This window comes from Colletes latitarsis, chromosome 10, assembly GCF_051014445.1.
Source record: "Colletes latitarsis isolate SP2378_abdomen chromosome 10, iyColLati1, whole genome shotgun sequence".
NCBI lineage: Eukaryota > Metazoa > Arthropoda > Insecta > Hymenoptera > Colletidae > Colletes > Colletes latitarsis.
In genome coordinates this window covers 13,363,267-13,387,902 of record NC_135143.1, presented here as the reverse complement: position 1 = coordinate 13,387,902, position 24,636 = coordinate 13,363,267, and the positions used below count along the sequence as shown (strand labels likewise).

The window sequence follows — 24,636 nt, the reverse complement described above, 5'->3', positions numbered from 1 at the left end:
GTGATTATTTTTGTAAATGAAGAGGAGGGTGCCGCTAACCGAGGATAGGAGGGTCGCGAAGACGGTAGATTCTAGTATTAATCGTGTTGAAGATTAATCTGACAATAATGGAACAGTCCAGTGTTATATATAAGTTAGTATTGCTTTTTTTTTTAAATTTCATTTTATTCTTTGATCCTTTTAATTTCTACTTGGTTGGCCTTTCTGTTAGCAAAGTGTAATGAGTTTCCTATTTTCGTGCAATGGGATAGACGGCTATCTTGATTTTATTATTTAATCGGAGTAACTAATCGTCAAAATAGTTACACAAAGTCCGCCACTATATTCTGCAAAATTGATTATCGGGTAATTTATAATTTCGTGAAATACATTTGTTGTCTTCGCATATTACACAAAGTTTGAAGACTGTTTCCAACAGCCTTTGCTACGTATTTGCACAAAGTCTCACGTAGGTGTTTTTATCGAGCGTTGTAATTAATTAAAATGGAAATATATTCTTGCAATAGCTTCGCCCAGACCCGTTCATTTACATAATATTATTAAAACACGTGATGAAATAATGATTGCGCACGGTGTAATACGACACCCATCGAGTATTCTATTCTCAGCAGATTAATTATTACGTTATGTTGCCTACGAAACAAAGGCAAAGACGGTATTGCAGTTGCATTGTTAACGACTTTATCCAATCAGATAAATCTACCCTTGCATCAGAATCGTCGACAATAATGTTCCACTGTGAAATTCAGCATGCATACATCCGGTGCTAACAGATAACTATTAAGAAAGAAATCACGACTGCCATTCCCTCCGCGTGAAAATAAAACGTGTCAAAGAAAAGTTCAAAATTTAGGATACGATACCAAAATAATACAATACTATCGACACCAGTCCGCAAATTATAATCTGATATCAGACAATATCGAACGCGTAGGTATCGATTTAAGAAATAAACAAATTTTTATGCGTTATTTGCAAATGAAGATTTCAATGAAGGTTCCAAAGTACATAATCATGGCGAAACTGCGAAACAAAGCTGTCGGGTCCGACTCGACGTCCAGCAAAGTTCGGGATCAGCGTGAGACACACGAGTCCACGGTTTCGAAGTGGCGCGGATCGTGAGACGAGCCATGAGAACCAGCCACGACCACCCGCAAACATGGAAAAGACTAAAGAGCGACAAACGCGATGGCGGCGGAGAATAGAAACGAGGGGTAAGAAAAGACGCTTGAGGTCAGGGAGCGACGTTTCGACGTGAAAGTACGCCGGGGCAATTCGACCAAATCATCGACGGGGGTTAACGCTCCTCGCGTAGGATTCTATAGGCACGCCTGGCCAAGAAAAAGGGTAGCTAGCATTCTCGCTTTCGCGCACCGCGGGCATCGTGGTGTTCTGTGTTTACGGTCGTTTGTCTCTCACGAGGGCCCAGATTAAGAAAATAGCGGGAGGTCCACTCCCCCCTGCGATTACTGTGAGAACGCGATCGAACCAATATCTTTCCTCGACTGAAAACAGAGAAATAATCGCGACACTTAGAGACGATTCGGTATGTGATTGTAGTACGTGACAGTCAGTAGACCCTAGTGAACGCAATTCTCCTAATTGATACAGTATTGTATCTGTACTTGGTACTTCTTATTTAAAAATTTACGAACTGAATTTTGTTTTTTAAAACAAAAATACGAAACGTTGGAATGTCGACCACTGTATCGTTTTATATCCCAGGAATGATTTATCGGGATATCAAGAAAATCGATACAGTGGTGTTCGAATTATCCGACACCCGGTTATTCGAATAATAGAACGTGGAAAAATTTTTCAGCGAATTTAAAAAATTTCAGATCATCCTAAAAAAATTATTTTTAATTGCAGGAGTCAATTACAATCATTTTTGGCGAATAGACATACCCACGAAATCCTACCCACTTTCGAGAAAAAAATTCGAGTAAGTGCTGAAAGTTTTGGGTGAAAAAAAAGACTTTCGAATCGTCTTGGAAAAATTATTTTTAGTTGCAGGGGTCAATTGCAAGCATTTTTGGACAACAGACATACCCCCGAAATCCTACTCAGTTTCGAGAAAAAAATTCCTTACCGAAAATACAATTTCTGGCCAGAAATGTCTGCCCGAATTTTCATGCGAATCTTTAAAACGTCATAACTTCTGAACGGATTGGACGATTTTAATGTTTAAAAAAGCAAACTACGCGTATTTTGGTGGAGAATATGTACAAATCGCAAAAATATTCGAAAAGTTGGTCCTTGACCCCACAAAATGAGAAAAACCCCATAAAAATGGTCCAATTTTCAAACAGCTATAACTCCTGCAATAGTGAATATATTTCAATGAAACTTTTTTCTGAAGTAGAGCCCATGGGTACCTACAAAAAAGTATTAGACAACTTTTCTGTAGGTCGTCAAACAAAATTACTAAAAATGAAAAAGGAATTTTTAAGAAAAATCGACAAGGGGGTAGGTGCCTAAATTTTTCGACGAAAAAAAAAATTTGTAATTAATTGTGAAAAAATTATTTTCGGTTGCGGGGGTCAATTACAATCATTTTTTGTGAATAGACATACCTCCGAAATCCTACCCACTTTCGAGAAAAAAATCGGATAGGTACTGAAATTTTTCGACAAAATTAAAAAATTTCAAATCGTTCTAAGAAAATTATTTTCGGTTGCAGGGGCCAATTACAATAATTTTTGGTGAATAGACATACCCCCGAATTCCTACGCAATTTCGAGAAAAAAATTCGAATGAGTGCAGAAATTTTTCGGTGAAAATTAAAAGTTTCAAATCATTCTGGAAAAATTATTTTTGGTTGCGGGGGTCAATTACGAACATTTTTCGTGAATAGACATACCTCCGAAATCCTATGAATTTTCGAGAAAAAAATTCCTTACCGAAAATAGAATGTATAGCCAGAAATGTTGCCCCGAAATTTTAACGTGTTTTTGCAGAATGATAACAGAGCGATCTCTTTTGGTGTATGTGAAATATTAGGTGCAGATACTCGACACTTTCTGTGGTAGAAATAATTAACGTAGGTCATTTATTTATATTTCAAAAAGTGTCGAGTATCTGCATCTAATATTTCACATACACCAAAAGGGACCTATTATCATTCTGCCAAAAGCACTTTAAAATCGAAGTGGATCAGTTCGTGACCTGCCCTCGTCATAATATTCGGAAACTATCATCAAAATATGTTGTAATATTAATGCACCCACGGCGTGCGAGTTTCTTACCGTGATTCCAACAGCGATTGGATTCTCTAGGCTGAGAGTCATTCATTTAGGGTAGGGCCTGTTCAGCGATCTCACGTGGTAACAGACGATAGAATGTAAAACAATGAGAGAAAAGGAGACGGTAGAAGGCAGTAGCTCCCACGTAGGTATATACCTATGTCACGCAGACGTACTGTAGAAACGGTAGTGATTGGAGATCCCCCGTCGACAGGCACGTCGAACTCTTTCGAAGTCGGCACCTGCTCTTGCTTGCCTGCTTGCTTGCTCGCAACGAGAAAGCCTTTGTGATCCTTCCGTCTGCATATCCCTCGTAGTTTTCAGAATCCGCGCGCACAGGCATGTTTGTGCCAGTGTGATGTGCAACGAATATACGCATTGCGTCACAGGGCACGTCGATATTGAACCGGAGGGTACCAAAACAATAAGGTTCCTACTGCGCTTACATCGGTACTCTTTTGTACGTGAGAACTCGCTGCTTGATTAATATCGCCGAATTAATACGGCTGCAGAGGGAAAGAGAGAGAAAAAGAGTGTGTTAAAGAACGAGGGATCCTCTCGTTTTTTTCTGTTAAAATTTTTCACGTTTCTGTTTACGATTTCAACGCGGAGGCGGATATAACTATTACTCGCTACGTATTTTCGGTCCCTATAATTATTATTTCATTCCTAGCACGATCTTATCGAATGAGTAATAAATAGAGTGCGGATCTTTATGCAAATTCGTATATTTATTAATAGAATTAATGAAACGAATGGTTTGTAGGGGGTTGTTTCAAGTGTTTCTTATATTTTTGCATATTAAGTGCATTCGGAAGTTTTTTTGAGAACTAAAATTTCCCATAAATGCATAAACCACCCTTAAATTTTATAAATCATCTACATAGATTCTCTAGTTGTGCAGAATAGTCGATTAATAATCGTCGTATGGTATCCTTTAATTTTTGGATCTGTTGCCTATGTTAAAAAATTAATTGAATTGAATTTTAAGGCCACGTACAGTTTTCTAAAAAATTTAATATTTTCTTCGTTGAATATGCGATTAAATCTTAGAGTATTATAGAAATAATTAATTTGATTTTGCAATGATTACATATTAGACGTTCCACGCATAATATGTAAATACATTAATACTGATTTTTTACATTAATATATTTATCGAGTCAAGCAATAATTAAGTAAGCGTTGCAATTACAGATAGGTCTAGATTTAAATAAATAAAAACGAAACGCGTCCTCGAGTATCGTGTTTGCATTTCCAAAAGCGAATCGAGAATATTAGGACAGCTGCTGAGCGAAGTCGTACGATATTCCTCGCGCATGATGATCATAAATTCAATCGTCTGTGGTACGACGAACATGCTCCTCTGATTGTGTAACATTACGTAACGCCTCCGGTGATTGATTTGTGTGCAAGCGACACGTTCACTTATGTAATCGATAGCACACCAAGTGTTACACTACCGAACATCATGTCATTTTCTTATTTTTCATTTTGCACCGAACTTATAGCAAAATAAACGAAGCCGTAATCCGACTGCGGTCACCGATGGTGATCAATCTTCAGGAACATCAACATAATACGCTAGTTCGTTCGATGCAGGGCATTTTTCCAACGTCAAATCGTGCCTAGCCTTTTCAAATTCAACTATAAGCCCGTTCAAACTATTTTGCATAAGAATTGCAATTTTTAAAAATACTATGAAAATTTATTTTCAGAGAGGAATTCAGAAACAGACTATATCGAAAAAAGAAAATAATGGCAATTATACGGAATTATGGCCCTCTCACCGATCCGGATGATATCGAAATACATATGTTGTAGGTATTAACCCCTTGACGTACGATGACGTACTAGTTAATTTTATTCTTACAAGGAATAAATTTATTTTACGATTTCCTCATGAATGTAAAAAGGCGCTGATTTTGATATATAAGACTTGATGACAAGTGAGTAGCCCTATGATTGTAAAACTTGTAACGAGTCAGACTGGTCATTGTACGCGAAGGGGTTAACATTCTAAGCAATTCTTTTTTCTAAGAAATATAATTTCCATTCTCCTATCGCGTAAAGACGCTGCAACTGTCATCGATCCCGAATAATTACCAAAAATAACAAAGTTATTTCCCCCGTAAATTTCTAGCGAACTCGGTCTCGAAACTTCGCAGACGCGCCGCGTGCGTCGAACGAGTTAACGATGGTTTGCTGAAAACAAGGGTCGCGAGAGTCACCTTAAAACGCCTCAAGGAAGAAACGATTACTAGCTGGCGTCGCAAAGGTAACGAAAGCAGAAGAGTCGGTCGACGACCCTCGGAACGTAGGAAAAAAAAAAGGAAAGAAATTCCGAAGGGGGTTGTTGACAACTCCCTTTAAACTCCCGGCTCCGTTTCTAACCCCGCCCACGCGACGGAAACGCGGAAGCCGCGTGGAGTACCTTTTACCCGTAGATCTCACGCGGTTCTCTTTATAACACGTAACACGTACTTGGCATTATTCATATGGGAGTCACGTTATATTCGTCTCGATGGGGTTGGTACGCGCCGTGTGAACGTTGCCTAAACGAGCCTCGGTGTGTGTCGACTCGTGGCAAGAGAAAAGCGTTTCCCGGTGCAATGTATGTATATCGATTGGCATTACGAGGCAGATCAGTCGACACCCCCCGTGTCGGTGCACCCTTACCCGCGAAGAAAACGCCGACTGAGGAAAGAGATCTCCGCCGCTTCTCTCGTCTTCTTATCCACTAGCGTCTGAGACACTTTGTCACCCTCTCACGCGCTTCTCTCGATCGAGCATGACCTGGACGACGCTAAAGCTTCAGGACGCGTCAAGAAGAATCCAAGAGAGGCAAACGAAGACGGATAGATCTTTATTGTAGTCCTCGGTAGCGGGATCGGTTTTGGCGACGCGAAAGATTGATCGTCGGGGGGGCGGCAATTAGGAGCGAAACGAACGATTATGTATACTTTGGTAATTATTTTCTTTGTCGATACCGGTTCGAGGATTACTACTTCTTATTAACCTGCGTTAGAAAGCGAGTTGGGATAGAATAAACGTTTATTTTAATTGCTACTAATTTCATAAATAAAGAATGCTTGGAGGGTGAGAAGTACAATTGATCAAATTTGCTGGCTAATGCGAAATTTAGATTTAATATTTCTCCGTTTTTTCTTATGAGATGCATCAACGACTCCGGAAGGTACGAGGCAGCGAATTATTGCTACATGCGTTACAATAGACGTTGTAACAATGGGGCGTGTATGGGAGGCGACAGTTCAAAGACTACAACGTTGCAATGCTGCAAATGGCCGACATTTTGAACGTACTTCGCGAAATGGTAAGCTTTAGGACAAACGTACGGTCAGACACGAAAGTCTTCGTACACCTCCTAAAATAGTAATTTTAAAGAAAATAAGCAACAATTTCGTATAATATTATATTCATTTATTATTATGTATGATATTAATTAAACTACATAAAAATTTATTGTTTTTTTAAGAATGTTTTATACAATGAAGAATTGGCTCGACTATTTCAAACCATGGAATGGCCTGCTCAAAGGCTAGGCATAAATGTAAATGTCTGGACACACTTGAAAATGAAGTTAGAAAATAAATATAGTGCTCACCCAACAACGATAACTGATTTGTGACAAAGAGTGCAAGAACAATGGTATTCCATTACACCAGAATATTACGAAAATGTAATATTAAAGGTTTATGAACGAAATATTAAGTGTACCAAAATTTGAAATGTCTATTCAAAATTAGTCGCGGTGCAAAATGGATTACAGGGAAAAATATCGTACGAAACGAAAGACATAATGGTATCGCAAATGTTAAATTTGTTTTGAAATTTCTTTGTATTCTATATGCAAATATTGAATAAAAGAATCACTTTTGTTAAAATGTCGTACGTGTGTTCAGTTTTGCTCGTTACTGTATAAATAACATTCCCTCGCAACATAGCCAAGACACTCGAGCGTATCAATGTTCATTCACGTTTAACAGTGAAACAAGTAGCGTCGATGGGATTCTAAAATAATTCTGTGAAGCGGTACACGGGTCAGAACGAATTCGATACGTCCGGCGTAAAGTCACGTGCACGGGGGTGGAGAAAAAAAACTGTTATCGACGACACGAAGCTCGAAGAAGATAGCGGGTGCACAATATGTTTCGCGGAACGCACGTACGCGATATTCGCGGGCGCGCAAAACGTTGGCCAAAGACTGGCCAGCGGTCGGAACATCGGTGCATCGGATCACGTAGTTGCAACGACCGCGGAATTTCATCTCCGAATTCCGCCGTGTATTTTCAACTAGTTCGAACGGAAGAATTTTTCCTCGACCACCGATTTCTGGATGCGGTCGGGAATCCGTAATAGCCGGCCGCGGGGGCCGGGCTGATTTGCGCGCGGCACGTACAGGAATTGCTAAACCAACGTGGAGAAAGACGCGAGTTCGTTATTTCTCTCGGTTGCACGGCAAATAGCGCTCGATACACAATACGGGGCGAACTTTTCTCTCTGCGGAAGACCGCAGAGCTTCCACGCGCAATAGCTCACCGCAATAGATCGACGATGCGTTTTACACGATCAACCGCCGCGCGAGTCGCGCCCATTGACATTCGTCCTCGATTAGGGAAGCCAAAATTGTCGGGCAGAGAACCCCTCGACGGAGAATAAAGGTAAAACATTATAAATGCACGATAGGATCAGGTAAAATTGAAATTTCTGACAACGCCCTCTAACCCTCGAACACATTGCTCTCTTGTATGGAATATAAAACCTCAGGAATCCAGGCAAAACTTCGAAATTCGCTAAAAGAAGCGTTAATAATACGGAGAATGCGAAGAATATCCTCAAATTCATCCATAGCAACAAATGATATTCTATGTGGCTGATGACCTTGTTGCCGATGCGATGTTAAGCTTTCAATTAAACAAAATTGAGACCTTTTGTGGCTATTTAACAACTCGTGTAAGTCAACTTTAGAATATGAATATTCAAAAATACAAACGTGTAATATAAAGTATCGAATCGAGTCTACACCATCGAGGTTTCCACCAGACACAATCGGGTCGTCGATGTTTTGCTGATGCCAACATTTCAGCTCTGCATAGTACACGCAACACATTCCATTATACTTTTACGAGAGTAGTACCAATAGATTTTAAGTTTCTTCCAATGAAAATGGGCCTAAACGATCTCGTTTAAACTACCCCTAACGCAGATCGAGTCAAGAGGCAGACTTTTGCGACTAAAAGAATTTCGAGAAACGGTGGTTCGTTTAATTTGTTCTCAATGTTTCGAACCGTGTAAAATCAGACCCACCGACATTTGCAACCAATTAATATCAATACACCATCTATCTTATGAGACTCCATCTTGAACTGCCTGAGAGAAACCCAATTATACAATAAAATTTAGTCGTTATTAATTTCAAACAGTCTCAAAATCGAAATTAAACTCGTAAAAAGGAAAATGAAAATGTAAATATGGAAAATTAACGGTTAATAATAATTCATTTTTTATCGAGGAGAGGTATGTTTGGGAGGAAAAGGGGAGGGCGTATGTTTCTAAGAATGTGTTTACTACCCAAGCTGGTTTCCTCGTTAAGCTTGCCACGTGTATCCGCATAATGAACGACAGAACCTGGAGGAAACGTGCCACGGGTTGCGGTGCGAGCCTCGCGATTACGGAACGCCCAGGTTTTTACCGTTCGCTCGATGGCGTAGATATTCATCGACGTCGGCCGTTCATCGACGCGGACGGGAATAAAACGGAAGACAAAGGAGCGCACCACGTTGTTGCTGGATAACGCGGCGACAGCGGGGGTGGGTGCGCAAGACGTTGCCGTGGATGGTAATCCGAGCTGCGGCGGGAGGTCAGTCTTCAAAGATTGACGAGCACGATAAATCGACCGGTAGTGACATCGATTTGAATGACTCGACGCGACAACTCACTGACCTGCGAATCCAATGCATAGAGTTTCTCTCTCGGCTCCGCTGCACCGCGAACGATCCAAGGAACGCAACACGTTCCGTGTTAAGGAACCCCTCGTAAATATTCGAGCTCGTACAGGGCGTTTCTGAAACGTTCCAGAAAACCTGCCACGATCTATTTACTCCTTAACGCCCACGCCAGTCCCCTACTCCGGCAAATTAGCGTACTGATACCATTTCACCGAGCAACTGTATTCTATCCTTACATTTAACCTTATAATACTCGTATGAAATTAAAACAAATAAGAGAAACTGTACGAGGAAGCAAATTTTGAAGATAAACGTGTTCAAAATGGGACTCCTGGACAATAGTACAGAAAGGTATTAATAAAAAAAATAATAAAAAATAATTGTTGTCAAAATTCTACTATCGATTGTTTTCAAACGAGGCCGACACACTCGTAAGACAAAAATTTCGAATCGTTCGCTATCATGTTAATGAAATCTGACAAATAAATAAGGGTTAGTTTGAGAATAAATTACAAAGGTACCTTTACTTTCTACCCCTCGATAAATCCTCTTTTTCAACATTCTCTTCTCGCGATGGTCCATAAATGGAGCAACAGTTTTCGAAAGAATCAACAGTGACCGTGACATCGGATATCAGAGCCCCGGAATCGCGCGACTTCGTCAAACTTTCCTCGTCCGTTCGCTCGGTCCGGGAGTACAATAAAGAAAAAGTACAAAAAGAAAAAAACTGAAGAACGAACCGCTGAATTTCTCTCGAAAAATTGTTCCTTTTCTGTCGGTCGGAAAGGATCTACTAGCGGAGAGAGGTCGTACAAAAGGTATCGGGGAACCATTAATATGCGGATCGCGTGTTTCCGCGTCGGGAGGATTCACATCGACATAGCTGCGTCGAGCAACAAGAACAACGAGGACGATGACAAGGACGATGCCGTAGTCGACGACAACAACGACAACGACCCACAGAGGTCGGTATTGTCCTGGGTCCGCGATAAAAGGTTTCGCATCGTTGCAATGGCGTATGCACGTACCTACTGGGACAGAGAGTTCGAGAAGAAGAAGTAGAAGCAGCAGACACGGAGCGAAAAAGAAAGGCAGAAACGCAGACAAAACGCCGAGGAGGGACGGGGGCGAAGCGCTTGGAAAAAAAAAACGAGGAAAGAAAAGCAAAGGGAGATCGGGTGCACCAGATAAAGAGGTCGACGATAATGCTTTCAGTACACCCTGAGTTTCGTAGCGGAGACCGCGCGCACCGGGCGGCCATTATATTGTTTTACTCTCTGTATCTCAGCCAGAGATCAACCAACACGCCGCGGAGAGTGTTCTGTAATACACCTTCGACGACAACCACGATGCTGGGACCTATGACGAGCGTCGTACGCCAACCAGAGACCACCGCCGAAACAACGAGAATCGCAGGGGAGCGAGGTAAAACTCCGAGGCTAGGTTGAAACGGTGCAAATAGTGTTCGCGTGTTGCCCGACTAAACAAAGTTCCTTTGCCCGGGGACGAAAGACGCTGATGCTTTGACGAACCTTGAGAAATTAAACAGATAATCTTCTTGAACTTTACCGTGGTTTAAGTAATTAATCCGCCCCACGCTCGCGCGACGCGTTGCTTCGGTTACCCGTCGTGCAGAATTTTTTGTGAACACGATTCCTAGGGGGGACAAACATGTTTAATTTAGGAATATTATGTATAAATTGAAAAGTTTAGTATATATAATTGTTGGAGTATATGGAGTATGTTGGGCACAGAAATTCCCTGTTTTTTTAAAGGGTGTTTCTCAAGAGGTTTAGAAACCATGTTTTATAAAGTTCGATACTTAATATACAGGGCGGGTGGAAAATCGTAATACTTGTTTTCAATGTAGATTTACCCCACGAAGGTCCATCAAAATTGGTGGTTAGTGTGCATTCCTCTTCTCGGTTAGACATCATCGAACACGCATTAGAACACAGCTGGACATCGTTGAGTTCACTTTACGATCCAGAGCGTTTGGACGCTTCGAAGAACATACTCTAACTTGCCAATATACTCTACAAGCGAAATTAATGATGACTACGATACGAGAAATATAGATTTTCGAGTTACATCAGTGAATTTTAATCAATTCGTCGCGGTCAACGACACGTCAGAGACATCGAAATTTTTGGACGTCGTTTCAGGACTCTTCTTTCTCCCCTTGTCGTTCGCGTGTCAGCGCCGGATAGCACAGGACCCGAGAGGTGAAAAAACAATGGTCTTACGACCCGAAACCCTTTCGTTTCGATCACTACGGAGTCTCTTTGCGCTCTTGTCTCCTTTCTTTCTTGGCCTCTCTTGTTCGTTTCTGCCGTCGCGCTCTCCTCTTCCTTTATTCGCGTCCTCTCTTTTCTCGCCACCCTCTCATAGAATTTTTCTGCATGCCGCCGCGTCCCCTCTCGCCTCGCCTCGCCTCGCCTCGTCTCGTCTCGTCTCGTCTCGTGCATCGACACAATGCAACTTATTGTCAGGGATGCACTGTGGATCAGTCTCACCAGACACCCCAATGATACCGACGACGTCGACGACGACTACGATGGCGTCGACGAGCTCCAAGCGACGCACGACTATTTAGTAGACGTTTAAGCAACGCGCTCGCTGCTTCGAATTCATCCCGGATCAATTTACAATTTTCAGAAGCTGAAAGTGATTATGCACGACGATTCTAGAAACTGGAACGAGCCGTAGCTCTTTTCTAGTCAATAAAGAAAAGGGTTGAATCTTCATGCGCTGCCATCTTTTTAAATCCGAGATTTATTTCGTTGTTCCGTAGTTTAGAAAAACTGCGCTACGTATTTTTCCTTCGACTTTCCACGAGTCTAATTGATAAACGTATGTTAAAGTACTGATATGGCTTACGTAACGACGATGCAGAACGAACCAATATTGAAATCGCAACTGATCTTTTCGACGAAGCTACCGGATACGTTCGAGGAAAGTTTGTACGCAGATTGCAAAGATCGATGACCAATTTTTGTTTATCGTCGTTCCAGCCGCCCGCACAAAACCATGAATTCGCAAAGCATCGGTTAATCGGGTCTTTCGATTCATACACGAGGTATTATTTTGTATTCCGTCAGAGTAGAAGGGATACAATCAAATATGGTAACTGTTGCGAGCACTCAACCGCGCGTGGACCCCGGGGGTCGGATTATCTCCGCGTTGCTGCAGGGTTGCTGCCGTTTATACATAGGATAACCCGTGTCAGGAGGGTTGTTTCTCCGTTCCTCTTCGTTTCTCCGCTTTCGTCTTTCCGCCTGTTCGCGTCTCTCTCGCACAGGCACGTTTGTTCGTCTTCGTCTTTTGAGATTCTCTTCGTCCCTTGCGCGGAGTTTCGACCGATACGAGAAACGGAGAACGCCTCGGGCCAATCAGAAACGACAACTGGCACCCCCCCTTTCAAAAAGCAAAGCAAAAGCAGATTACGGCGCAATCATCGCACCAATTCTACCATCGGCTCCTATCCTCTTGATGGAAGCCCGTTTGAAATTCTGCCCCGCGCCTGGTCCGTTTAGGCAAATCGTGGCGTCGTCTTATCGTGACGCGATATTTGTAAATTTCTTTATTTGCCACTCCTCTTGGAACGGCGTTCGATCGATTGTAGCGTCGATAAACGAAATTATTTAATTAGTTGATGAACGAACATAGTACCATTTTCTGAAATAAACGATCAGACATCGAACGAAACGTAAATGCGATTTAATAGTGTACTTATGTTGAGATATTTCGAATTATTTTTAGCGTATTGATAAAATGATGAATATAGGAGTGATAAATAAATTGTTTGAGTAGTTCTAAGAAATTATAAAATATAGATTTTTTGAGAAGGTGAGTGATTTAAAACAGAATGCAAAAAGATCTCGACGTCGAGCCCAATAGAGATGGGAAATTCGTTATTATTATGTTACTATATATTGCAAAAATTGATAGAAGTAGAGATGACAGTCTAAAACAGAGGTTGGTAAACAGTTCCAGAACAGTAGTCATATAATAGATATTTCGTTCCATTAGATATTATGTACGTAATCCGTACGATAATAGCCTATATCGCTGTTAGATTCGAGCCTGTATTTTTAGCAACGTGTACGAAAATTCTGTAGCAGTGTTTGTTACATATATTCTCCAAACGACCATAAACGTTCATCGTACGGCCTATATCGATCTGAGCGTCTAAAAGCGTATTCCGTACTCGAAGAACCAACGATAGGAGAAGTTCATTTTGAATTCCATTTAAAGCGTAATAATGCCTCCTAAAAAGAATCCCAAACTCCCCTTTTCAATAACAAACTTCTCTAATGATCCCGATGTTGAGAGGACTTTTATATGTCATTATAGATCAATCTTGACTGTGAAACCGTAAGATCTATGTATGACCATTCGTAAACGATGTTAGCTCGATCGATACTAAATTGAAGAGCTAAGAATGTGTTTTAACAAATTTATAAAAATTCCATAGTCACGTTTGTTAAATACCTATACTCTCCCAATCCCTACAAGCGTTCATCGCACGGTCTATAGCGATCGACCGACCGTGTATAGCCATCCTCAATATAGAAAGAATAATACTAATTTCAATTTTAACCCTTAAGTGGATTATTGAGGCCCTCCATAAGTTTAAACTAATATTGTATAATTATTTGAAAATTTATGTAATCCTTCATTATTTTTTAAATGCTTTAAAGAAAAGTTGATTTCCATTTACCGATTTGGTAAAAATCAAAACTGTCAAATAATTCAGTTGAGATTGAGAGTCCACTTAAGGGTTAATAGATTCTATAGCTGGTGTTTGCAAGTGCTTGACAGATTATCGTGTCAGTATAATAGCATCACACGAATTAGTGCCTAATTTCATTAAAATCCCAGACATCGACCGTGAAAATTGCATCGTGCACACCTCTTTTCGACGATGTACGTATTACGATTACCATCGAACGAGAATGTCGCGTCTACAAGCGCAATTTCGAACCCCGACCGTTCACGATCGTTCGAGACCTTCGTTTGGCGACGCGTATTCTCGCCCACGCGACCCGATGCGATACGCGCGGAGATTCTCTCGCCGGAAGGCGTAAGATTCCGGCAGCCCGAAGTTAAAAAAAGAACACACGAAACATACGTGCATACACGGGGTTGCTTTTCGCTGCTCATGACACCGCCTGCCACCCTGGCGGGAAAACGCCGGGGCAAAAGAAATCGCACGTTTGATGTACCGCCAAAGGGAACGCGTGCATGACCGTACGATGAAAGAGAGACAGGAGAGGGGGGAAGGGGACCAAACCAGCAGGAGAGAGAATATTCCGTCGGTCGAGGTACAATTTCGTGTGGGTTGGTTGGTCGACTGCAACCACGTTTCTACATCCCCCAATCCCTCACCCCTCCAACTCTCTCTCTGTCTCTCTCTCTCTGGCTCTCTATCTTTCTCTCGTTTCGCTTAAATGTTACAATTATTACCGGAAAAGCGTTGCATACGCATGTGGGAAACCGCGGGACCCGCCGACGGAATTACATTGATATTAGTATCGTTTCAGCCGGCAGATTAATTAATTAAAACGTACCTTACACGCGCCTCTTCCCTTATTCTCCGCTCCTCTCCCCCGTGTTTCTCATTGCTGGCCACTTTTACCACATGCAAACGCACAGCCGACCGCGCGTCGGTTTTCTGATGATTTCGCGGCGAAAATACCGCGAATTTGACGGTTTCGCTAACCCGTACTATTCGAAAATACGGTCTCGCGTCGGATTTGTCGGGGATATTACTTACTGCAGGGTCATTATTTCGACGATGCCCGGAAGAACGAATTTAGAGATCGAACGATCACGTTGGACATTTTTTTATAAACGCTTAATCTTTCCACAATGCACACCAGTGATTCGTAAAATGAAGTCAATCACGTTTCATTTCAAGAATCATTACTTTGAAATGTATATATCGCAGTGTACCTTTTTACAAGTCCAAAACGCTCTTCGTATGTTTTTAAAGGAAGCTTTATGCGAATGGATTTGATACAAGATCGTTTGAAATTTAATTATTCAACTTTATAATTTAGACATTTAACTTATAAACGTTATATGTTGAATATTATTATTTGGACCTTGGGTCACGCATGTTACAGCGTCGATCGATTTCAGCGTGTACGTTTCGTGTCAAGAACATAATCCGTATCGTTAACGATGTAGAGACTCGGTCGAATAATAATTAGCGGTACTGTATGTAAGTGCGTAGGAGGTCTCTCTTACCTTTTTTCGCGTGCAGAATGTCGGCGGGGTCCGGTGGCAAGGCTGTACAGTGACTCGGACTTAAGCTGGGTTGCAACGATGGAAATGGACTGCCAGCGCCCGATGGATACCTAATGTAAATGCGTTCGATAATGATAATGAAACGAGAGTTTGCACAGCTCAACCGGACAACTTTCTCGTGAAAACTTTGAAAATACGTTCTATGGATAGAAATAGAAATTAACAGAAACGGACACGTCGATTTATATTATTTTTTTATCGAGGACAACGATTATTTAAACCGCCAAACGATATTTTCAGAAATATATTAACCACAACATTTATAGTCTTCGTTATTCATTGAGATTTAAATATTCGACGACTAAGATTTTATTAAATTTTTTATACATTAAATACTGGAAAGAAATGCAAGTACAGGGACTATGATAAATGTGAAATGAAAATTATCAACCGATAGAAGTGGATAAAACTTTCTGAGTAACATATATCGACTTCGCGATGAATAAGAATGACTTCATCTGTTAGAAACCGTTATGATAGGAATAATAATGAAGTAACCAGTTCTCCAAGGCTATGTTATGCGTTTTAGAATCTAAAAACGAGGCTATCAGTTTTCTAGTAACACGTTATCCGTTCTAATATTATGTCGTAATTTTTCCAAAATAATCGCCAACAAAATTACAATTTGTTTCCATTTATGATCGATTTAAAATTTATTGTGCGCTAAGTATGCGGCCTAATAGGGACTCGTAAAGTGACACGCGGCTTTCTAATGCCCAAAGGTTCCCCTTTTCTAGTCCGGTGCGCTACACGTACATTGGCCAAAAAAATCTTCCACTAGCTCTCCACTTTTCCTCGCAAAATCCTTTAATCTAATTATTTTCATTAACGTCCGTACGTGGGAGAAAAAATTACTCGCCATATGTTATTGCCATAGGCAGTCGGTCAATCACCAGTGTCTGCGTGCGTTGAACGCTTATAGGCGTTCGGAAAATATACATATGTATGCGGTAAGTTCAGTACAGCAATTTTATCGTCGTCTTTCGTAACGAAACGGTTAAATTCGACGTAGTTCGATTTAGTATTTAAGAAGAAGCAGGAATATTAATTTAAATCGTCTAATAATCAGGGATTGAAACCGTAACTCAAACCCAATGTGGCTCTTAACCCTTGTACGAATATATAAAGTAATTAATAAAAAAATATAAGATGTTCACGCAATTACTAGACAGCGTATCCTCATAAATTATCTCGTTTTACTGTCTTTTATAACCAATATAATATGTAAATTTATTATGTTCGTGAAACTTTTTTATATTTAATTTTTTTATATACTTATCATTTACGAGAAAACTGCTGGCTAGTAATAGCGTGAACAACCTGTATAATAACCCACGTAATCAGGTTATTTTTACACGATGACACGCAGTAACCCGGTTATCTTAGTCTGAAAACGGGTTACAGAAGTTCGTTGAAACTTGCAATTTATCGGCTATTATTATTTTATACATATAAATACACATGAAAATATTTACGAAGTTATTAAGAAATCCCTTCTTTTTAAATAATTTAACATTCCAAGTATATACAAATATAAAATACCTCTGTTACAGGTTAAGACGAATCTTTTTGTTTTACAATGTAGTATGATGATAAAGTGATTTTAGACGTGTATTATATAGCATTTTTGACTTATTTCTACTCATAGAATGTACTGGCAAAGTCGTATCGTTTAACTTTAGAACACTCGGTACAGTCTTGGCGAAGTGGAAAATTGACTTTGTAATCGCCACGTGAAAAATGTGCTACTTACCATGGGTTGGGCCTCGGCCATCCTGTGGTCTGTCCATTAAGTATCCTCAGTTTATCGTAAACGCTCTCGGCTGGACTTCCAGCACCGACACCGACACCAACGGCAGGCACTCCTTGTTGCTGTTGCTGTTGTTGCTGACGCTGTTCTTTCTGCGCCGCTAAATTTCTTAGCACCCTGTTGATGGATGACACCTGAAACAGCAAGCGGAAAAATGTATTAGCGTCGAATATACAGGGTGTTCGGCCACCCCTGGGAAAAATTTTAATGGGGGATTCTAGAGGCCAAAATAAGACGAAAATCAAGAATATCAATTTCTTGACTGAGGCTTCGTTAAAACGTTATTAACAATTAAATTAAAAAATTTCAAATCGTTCTGGAAAAATTATTTTCAGTTGCGGGGGTCAATTACAATCATTTTTGGTGAATAGACATACCTCCGAAATCCTACCCACTTTCGAGAAAAAAAATCAGATAGGTACTGAAATTTTTCGACGAAAAAAAAATTTTTCAAATCGTTCTAAAAAAATTATTTTCGGTTGCGGGGGTCAATTACAATCATTTTTGGTGAATAGACATACTCCCGAAATCGTGCGCATTTTCGAGAAAAAAATTCAGAACGGGTGGAACTTTACACGTTAATAACTTTTTAACAAAGCCTCAATCAACAAATTAATATTCTTGATTTTCGTCTTATTTTGGCCTCTAGAATCCCCCATTAAAATTTTTCCCAGGGGTGGCCGAACACCCTGTAGATTTCATTTTTGTACCTAATGTATACCTATTTATACATATAATTATAATTTCTTCCATTTACTTAATTTCAATTTCTTAATTTTTACAGGCTTAGTACAGCAAATACGTATCATTGTTGTATATTATTCCACTATCTTCCTATCCGTCTTAGAATAGTTTAACAACGCGTATTAAAAATAGTCACACTTCAGACACGTGTAGTTCCAAAAGTAGTCGTGTTTTATCCATAAATGAGCCATCGTTGGCAGCGGCAAAGCTTCCTCTTTGAAATGGTTTTTGGTTTTTGTCGATCGGACTTACCATTTCAGAGATATCGTAATTTATGTAAACGGGTATTTTTTTCAAGATTCTGCTATGGCACTTTCCATGTTAAAACGGACTACAAACACGTATTGAAATTACTAAAACTTTAATTACATACAATTTCGAAATTATTAGTATTTTCTTCATAATTGAGATATTGTCGGGAGCGGCAAAGCTTCCTCTTTGAAATGGTTTTTGGTTTTTGTCGATCCGACTTTCCGTCTTCGAGATATCGTAATTTATGTAAAAGGGTATTTTTCTTAATTCGACTATCTGTGTCTCCGTCTGACGCGTCGCGCCGGACCTCTTTGTCGCGCGTGAGTCGAGACAGTCGTGACCAGGAAGTCGTAGTATTTCCAAGAATTTACTACGCGCACTGTTTACTATTTTCACGCGCGCGAATTCATTCATCTCGCGTCAATGAAACGTAAACAAACGCTTCGAATCTCCGAAACTAGCCACCGCATCGACGCGAAACTGAAATCGCTATATCTCCGGAACTAATTACGCTATCGACTCTCACAAACGCTCATTTTAAAGGGCATTTCATCCTCTATCCAATGACTACAACAACTACTATAATTTATACTGTCTTCGATGTTTATTTTTACATTTACTTTAACATTACATACCCAAAAAAGTTTTAGCAATTCCTACCGATTATACGGCCGGTGTGACATAAAACTAGGTTATGGATAGTTTATTTAATTGAAAATGAATTTAAATTTTATAGAGGATGCTCGTATAATTATTAGTCATCATTTTTTCGTGAATAATGATTTTCTTCGGAACTAGTCACGGTATCGACTTTAAATAAAATTCTGACAAATATTATGGCATAATCGTATCTTGCAATTATAATTTCTTTACCAGTTACAACAGCTCGAGCAATAACACAGACGAGGTATACGAGTAAACCTTACGAATGAAATTTCGAGGAACCATTTTGGCTTCATATTTCACATTTCTGGCTTCATATTATATTTTCAGTAATGAATTTTTATTTCGAAAATGCGCAGGATTTCGGAGGTATGTATATTCACTAAAAATGATTGTAATTGTCCCTTGCAACTAAAAATAATTTTTTTAAAATGATTTGAAATTTTTTAATTTTGCCGAAAAATTTTAGCACCTACTCCAATTTTTTTCTCGAAAGTGGTTAGGATTTCGGGGGTATGTTTATTAACCAAAAATGATTGCAATTGACCCCTGCAACTAAAAATAATTTTTCCAAGACGATTTGAAAGTCTTTTTTTTCGCCCAAAACTTTCAGCATCTACTCGAATTTTGTTCTCGAAAGTGGTTAGGATTTTGGGGGTATGTTTATTGACCAAAAATGATTGTAATTGACCCCCGCAACTAAAAATAATTTTTCCAGAAAAATTTGAATTTCTTTTTTTTTGTCGAAAAATTTCAGTACCTATCCGATTTTTTTTCTCGAAATTGGGTAGGATTTCGGAGGTATATCTATTCACCAAAAATGATTCCAATTGACCCCCGGAACCGAAAATAATTTTTTCAGAATTAATTAAAAATTTTTTTTTACGTCGAGAAATTTATCCCCTGACGATTTTTCTTAAAAATTCCTTTTTCATTTTTAGTAACTTTGTTTGACACCCTACAGAAAATTTGTCTAATACTTTTTTGCAGGTACCCATGAGCTCTACTTCAGAAAAAAGTTTCATTGAAATATATTCACTATTGCAGGAGTTATGGCTGTTTGAAAATTGAACCATTTTTATGGGGTTTTTCTCATTTTGCGGGGTCAAGGACCAACTTTTCGTATATTTTTGCGATTTGTACATATTCTCCACCAAAATACACGTAGTTTGCTTTTTTAAACATTAAAATCGTCCAATCCGTTCAGAAGTTATGACGTTTTAAAGATATGCATGAAATTTCAGGGAAGCATTTCTGGCCTCACGTTATATTTTCGGTAAGGAATTTTTTTCTCGAAAATGCGTAGGATTTCGGAGGTATGTGTAATGACCAAAAATGATTGTAATCGACCCTTGCAATCGACACTAATTTTTTTAGAACGATTTGAAAAAATTTTTTTTCGCCAAAAAATTTCAGCACCTACCAAATTTTTTTCTCGAAAAGGGTTAGGATTTCGAGGGTATGTCTATTGGCCAAAAATGCTTGTAATTGACCCCCGCAATCGAAAATAATTTTTCCAGAACGATTTGAAATTTTTTTTTCTCCTCATATACCTCGTCTGTGACAACAGCCTGTATCGCAGTGATACTTCTTATATTCGCCAACAGGGGGCTACGTTCAATCTGTACCTCTCTCACAAGTACTCGAACGACACCATACTAAAAGTATCGCAACTCTTCCATAATCCATAAAATGGAAAGGACCTCGATTCGACGCGGCTCTATACTCGAACAAACATTGTTGCGAAATACCGCCAAAGGGAAAGACGCTGAAAACACGTAAAAAGGAAGACGTTCGGTTGTTGACGGATAACGTGTTTCCAAGGACGTCTTTGGATGATTGCACGGTGGCTCAAGAGGGTTTCCTTCGCGACATCGGATTTATTATAAGTACGAAACACGGAGGAGGGGGTTAGACTCGAAGCTATAGTCGAACGAAAAGAACGAAAGAGGAATACAGGGGTTGTTGGGTGAGACGCTGGAAGAGCGCTTCTGCCCGATGAAATGCGATGAGAGCGGTAATTAAAACGATGCGGTGAGCGGCTGCCGGTGTGTGCTCCACGAGGGAGTTAATTACCTCCGCCTTCAATTATATCCGTCTCGCGTCACTCCAAGGGGACTTCGGCTTCTGTCGACCTATGTACGCGCACCCGTGTGTCTGCGATACTTGCGGATTCGCGGAGAAACACGTGTATGCAACAACGCATAGTACGAGATGTTACGTGTTCGATATACACATGTGTATGTACGTCTTCCGCCAATCGGGGACCCGAGCGTGTTAATCGTCGGTAATTCCGCGACCGCAATTTACTCGCGTCTTCCGTCGCTTCTGCGCGAAATTACGCGATAGTTCACGAGAGATCATCCTGATGTCGGTGCACAGTGGGTCGTAAAACCTACTCTCGACGATAAAAATCAATTTTCGTGACGTTGGAAACTGAAAATATGTTAATACGTCCTTGGGGGCAATTCTACCGTAATATTGATAACATTTTTAAAAGAGAAAATTGTTGAATATTTATTTGCTAAATAGATATGACAGAGTTTCGACCCAAGTATGTATTTAATTAATGTAGTTTTACAAAACGAAAATTCTGTTCTTAGCTTGACGGTTTTCTGTTAACTGAGCTTGAGGTTGGGGGGGTACAACAAACGAGTGTCCTCAGGTAGTACTGACCTTTGCAAGGGAGGGGACTGCACCAATGGATACAAATTTTCATTAAAAATACATGCATGTAATGGTTATTCTCAACAAAAATAAACTAAACAAAGATAAATCAATTTCAAGTGGCACAGATCGATCGATTACTACAGTTTTAGCACTAAAATGAATGAAACATATCTGTCCATCAAATCGATCTGTTCCCGTTCCTCCTGAAATGAATACTTAATTATTTGTATAGATTTACGACGATGACGGGGGAGATTGTATATTTCACGTTGAGAAGTTAACGCCAAGTTCAGCGTGCGAATACCTAGCGATGCGTGGAGAAAAATATAGAACTCGAGAGAATAAATTGCGGAACTATCGGCAGCAGGAGAACCTACCGCTTTAGTTCGCAGGAATTCTTTTACGACTTGGCTGGGATTTATACGAGCTGTAAGTGACAGAACCGACGAAAGCAACTCACAGGAGCAGAGGATAAATAAAAGATACGATGGTAAAACGAATGGAACCGCGAGCAGTCTAACCGGCGGATATTCTTGCCCCGCGCATAGTTCCCTCGTAAAATGAATATCATTCCGCGAAACGAAATCGCTTTTATTGCGCGCACTGGATGTTTACAGAAAGCAAAATTTACTAATCAGAGAGAAGAACGACGAGAAGAGAGAAGAAGAACCAAACGATATCGATGGACGATTAATTTCTTACAAACGTTTCGTAATTATAATTGCATTGGGATTTATGTTACTTGGACTGTTCTTCGAAAAATATGATTTCGCTTTTACTTTTGGAATTACTCGAAACCTCGAACTTAAATTTTATCAGATTTGAATTAGATGAGTCTGTAATATCCTATTCCAGAAGCCTTCTATCACAAACTATGAAATCTGGCATATTTGGGAATGATTTCTGTATATGAGTGATCTATCGATACTTGAAAAACAAAATTAAATTAAACTCTTCTCTGTTTTCTCAAGAAAAAAAAATACTACGAATATCAATACGTTATTGTAAAAATTTCAAAAAAAAATTCGCTCCTTTTTAATCCATCTTAAAATTATTGGTAATTTTTATAATTCGAATCGAGAAAATTTGTAACGTTTTAAACTAATTACCGAGTAAGTTCTGCAACAAGGTCGTCGGGTTTTTGCTATTGTGTAAATTGCGTGTACGTCAGCCCGTACTCCCGGAGTCCTCAAAGAGTTCTAGAGGGCGTGAAAGGGAGAAACGAAAAGGAGAAATCGCGTGTTCAGGATTACGCGCGGAGTCCAGGGATTGGCCATGGGAGATTTTCGTTCCCCGAGGTTTGTTAGATCCGATGTCAGGGTTCCACGGCGTTGAAGCGAGCTGACATCTCGGACCCACGAACGGAGCAGTGTCATTTCCCTCAGTGCACATGCGAATCCATCCCCTTCACGGACACGTCCCAAACACGAAACAGACATCACTGATACTCTCCCTCCGCTAGCCTTGATGTCCTTCGACATTCCCGGACGTTACGCTTTCCTTCTAACGGTGCAAAAATTAACGACAACAGTGATAACGTTTGCGTAACCTAACCCACGATAAGCAAGATAATTTACGACGCGTTGCATCGTTTAACTGTTTCGCTGATCAATGGAATTTCAAAGATTTTTTAATTGTTTGATTTAACCCCTCGCCGTACAATGACGAGTCTGACTCGTTACAAATTCTTTATATCAAGTTTCACAGTCGAGGCTACTCACTCGTCATCAAGTTTTATATACTAAAATCAACACATTTTTACATTTACGAGGTATTCATAAAACAAATCTATTCTTTTTTGTAGCCATTCCTCGTACGAACAAATTTAAACAATATTAAATAGTATACGTTCGACAAATTATTTGAAATTAAATCGTACGTCAAGGGGTTAATCATATTTATCCAAAATTCATCTATTTTTCTCTGTTAGTATCGACGATAAAAACAATGCCACAGAATGGTGTGATCAATAAAGAGCTCGAAACGACGAAACAAATAACTTTCGCGAGCATTCCGTGAACTCGAGAGTTTCATCAAGATTTTAATTATTTAACTTCCGGTCAGATAGGCAATTTTTCGTTCGGAACCGAAGGAATTTGTCACCGGGCAGGGACGCGTTTCGTGGTTCGCAGGTTGGCGCGATCCTTTAAAGCGCACAAAAGCATCCGCATCGAAGTCACTCGACGTCAGGATCTCGTGCACAATGAAAAGCCGTTGTGGCAATGCGGTTCTCCAGCAACAAAGCCGGTATCCCAAAGAACGGGTGTGCCAGTCAAACGACAATCTGGACCCTGGCGCGACATCGAGTGTCCTGGCTGTCGTTCTATTTTTTTTTCTTTTTTTTTTTATATTATTATTGACGTCGACCGCAAGTATCACTGCTTCTTAACTCTCCGGCGACATTTGCCGCGTGTGTCACCCTCGTCATTATCGTGACAATTGGTCGCGTACTAGAAATCGATCTCACAATGGGCTCGCTTTACAAGCGTCGGGCAAGCCACTCGCGAGAACACATTCAAGAGACGCGTTTCGTTTTTCCCGGGTACGATTCCGTCAGAGAAGAGTTTCGCATTGTTGACAAGCGTGCTCGATCCCATAACGTTTTCATACGGCCACCGGCTGGCCCGTCGACTGGAGTCCTTTGGTAATATGTTTAACCACCCCTGTGTCAACCAGCCGAGGGTCTCGACTAATTTGAATATCACAAATTTACGCTTCGACCGTGCTCCTTTTTTAGAGTTCGTTATTTGCTTGTCAGCTTTCGGGACGTGCGTTTCGTTTATTTTAATCGCGATTTTTTTTTTTCTCTCTATTATCGAGACATCGACGATGATAATCGATGCACGCAATTCACCCTTCACAGTCGGTCACACCTTCTTCGTTTTGAAAAAAATGTGAGTGCTCCAAGAAAATTGTATCAAAAATCCTTTGGGCAGAATCATTATAAAAGTTAGAAGTCACTCTTGAC

General features: G+C 40.1%; 1 protein-coding gene across 3 annotated transcripts in view; it reads right to left on the bottom strand.

The window, feature by feature from the left end:
• The window catches only part of LOC143346534 (paired box protein Pax-6), a 105,511-nt gene that overhangs the window by 26,438 nt on the left and 54,437 nt on the right, over positions 1 to 24,636 (bottom strand). For all 3 annotated transcript variants that reach the window (XM_076774698.1, XM_076774695.1, XM_076774696.1), the window contains exons 5-6: positions 17,283 to 17,473; positions 15,470 to 15,579 (exon numbers count right to left, since the gene is read on the bottom strand). In XM_076774698.1, coding sequence (XP_076630813.1) covers positions 15,470 to 15,579; positions 17,283 to 17,473 — 301 coding nt within the window. The remainder of the gene's footprint in view (positions 1 to 15,469; positions 15,580 to 17,282; positions 17,474 to 24,636) is intronic.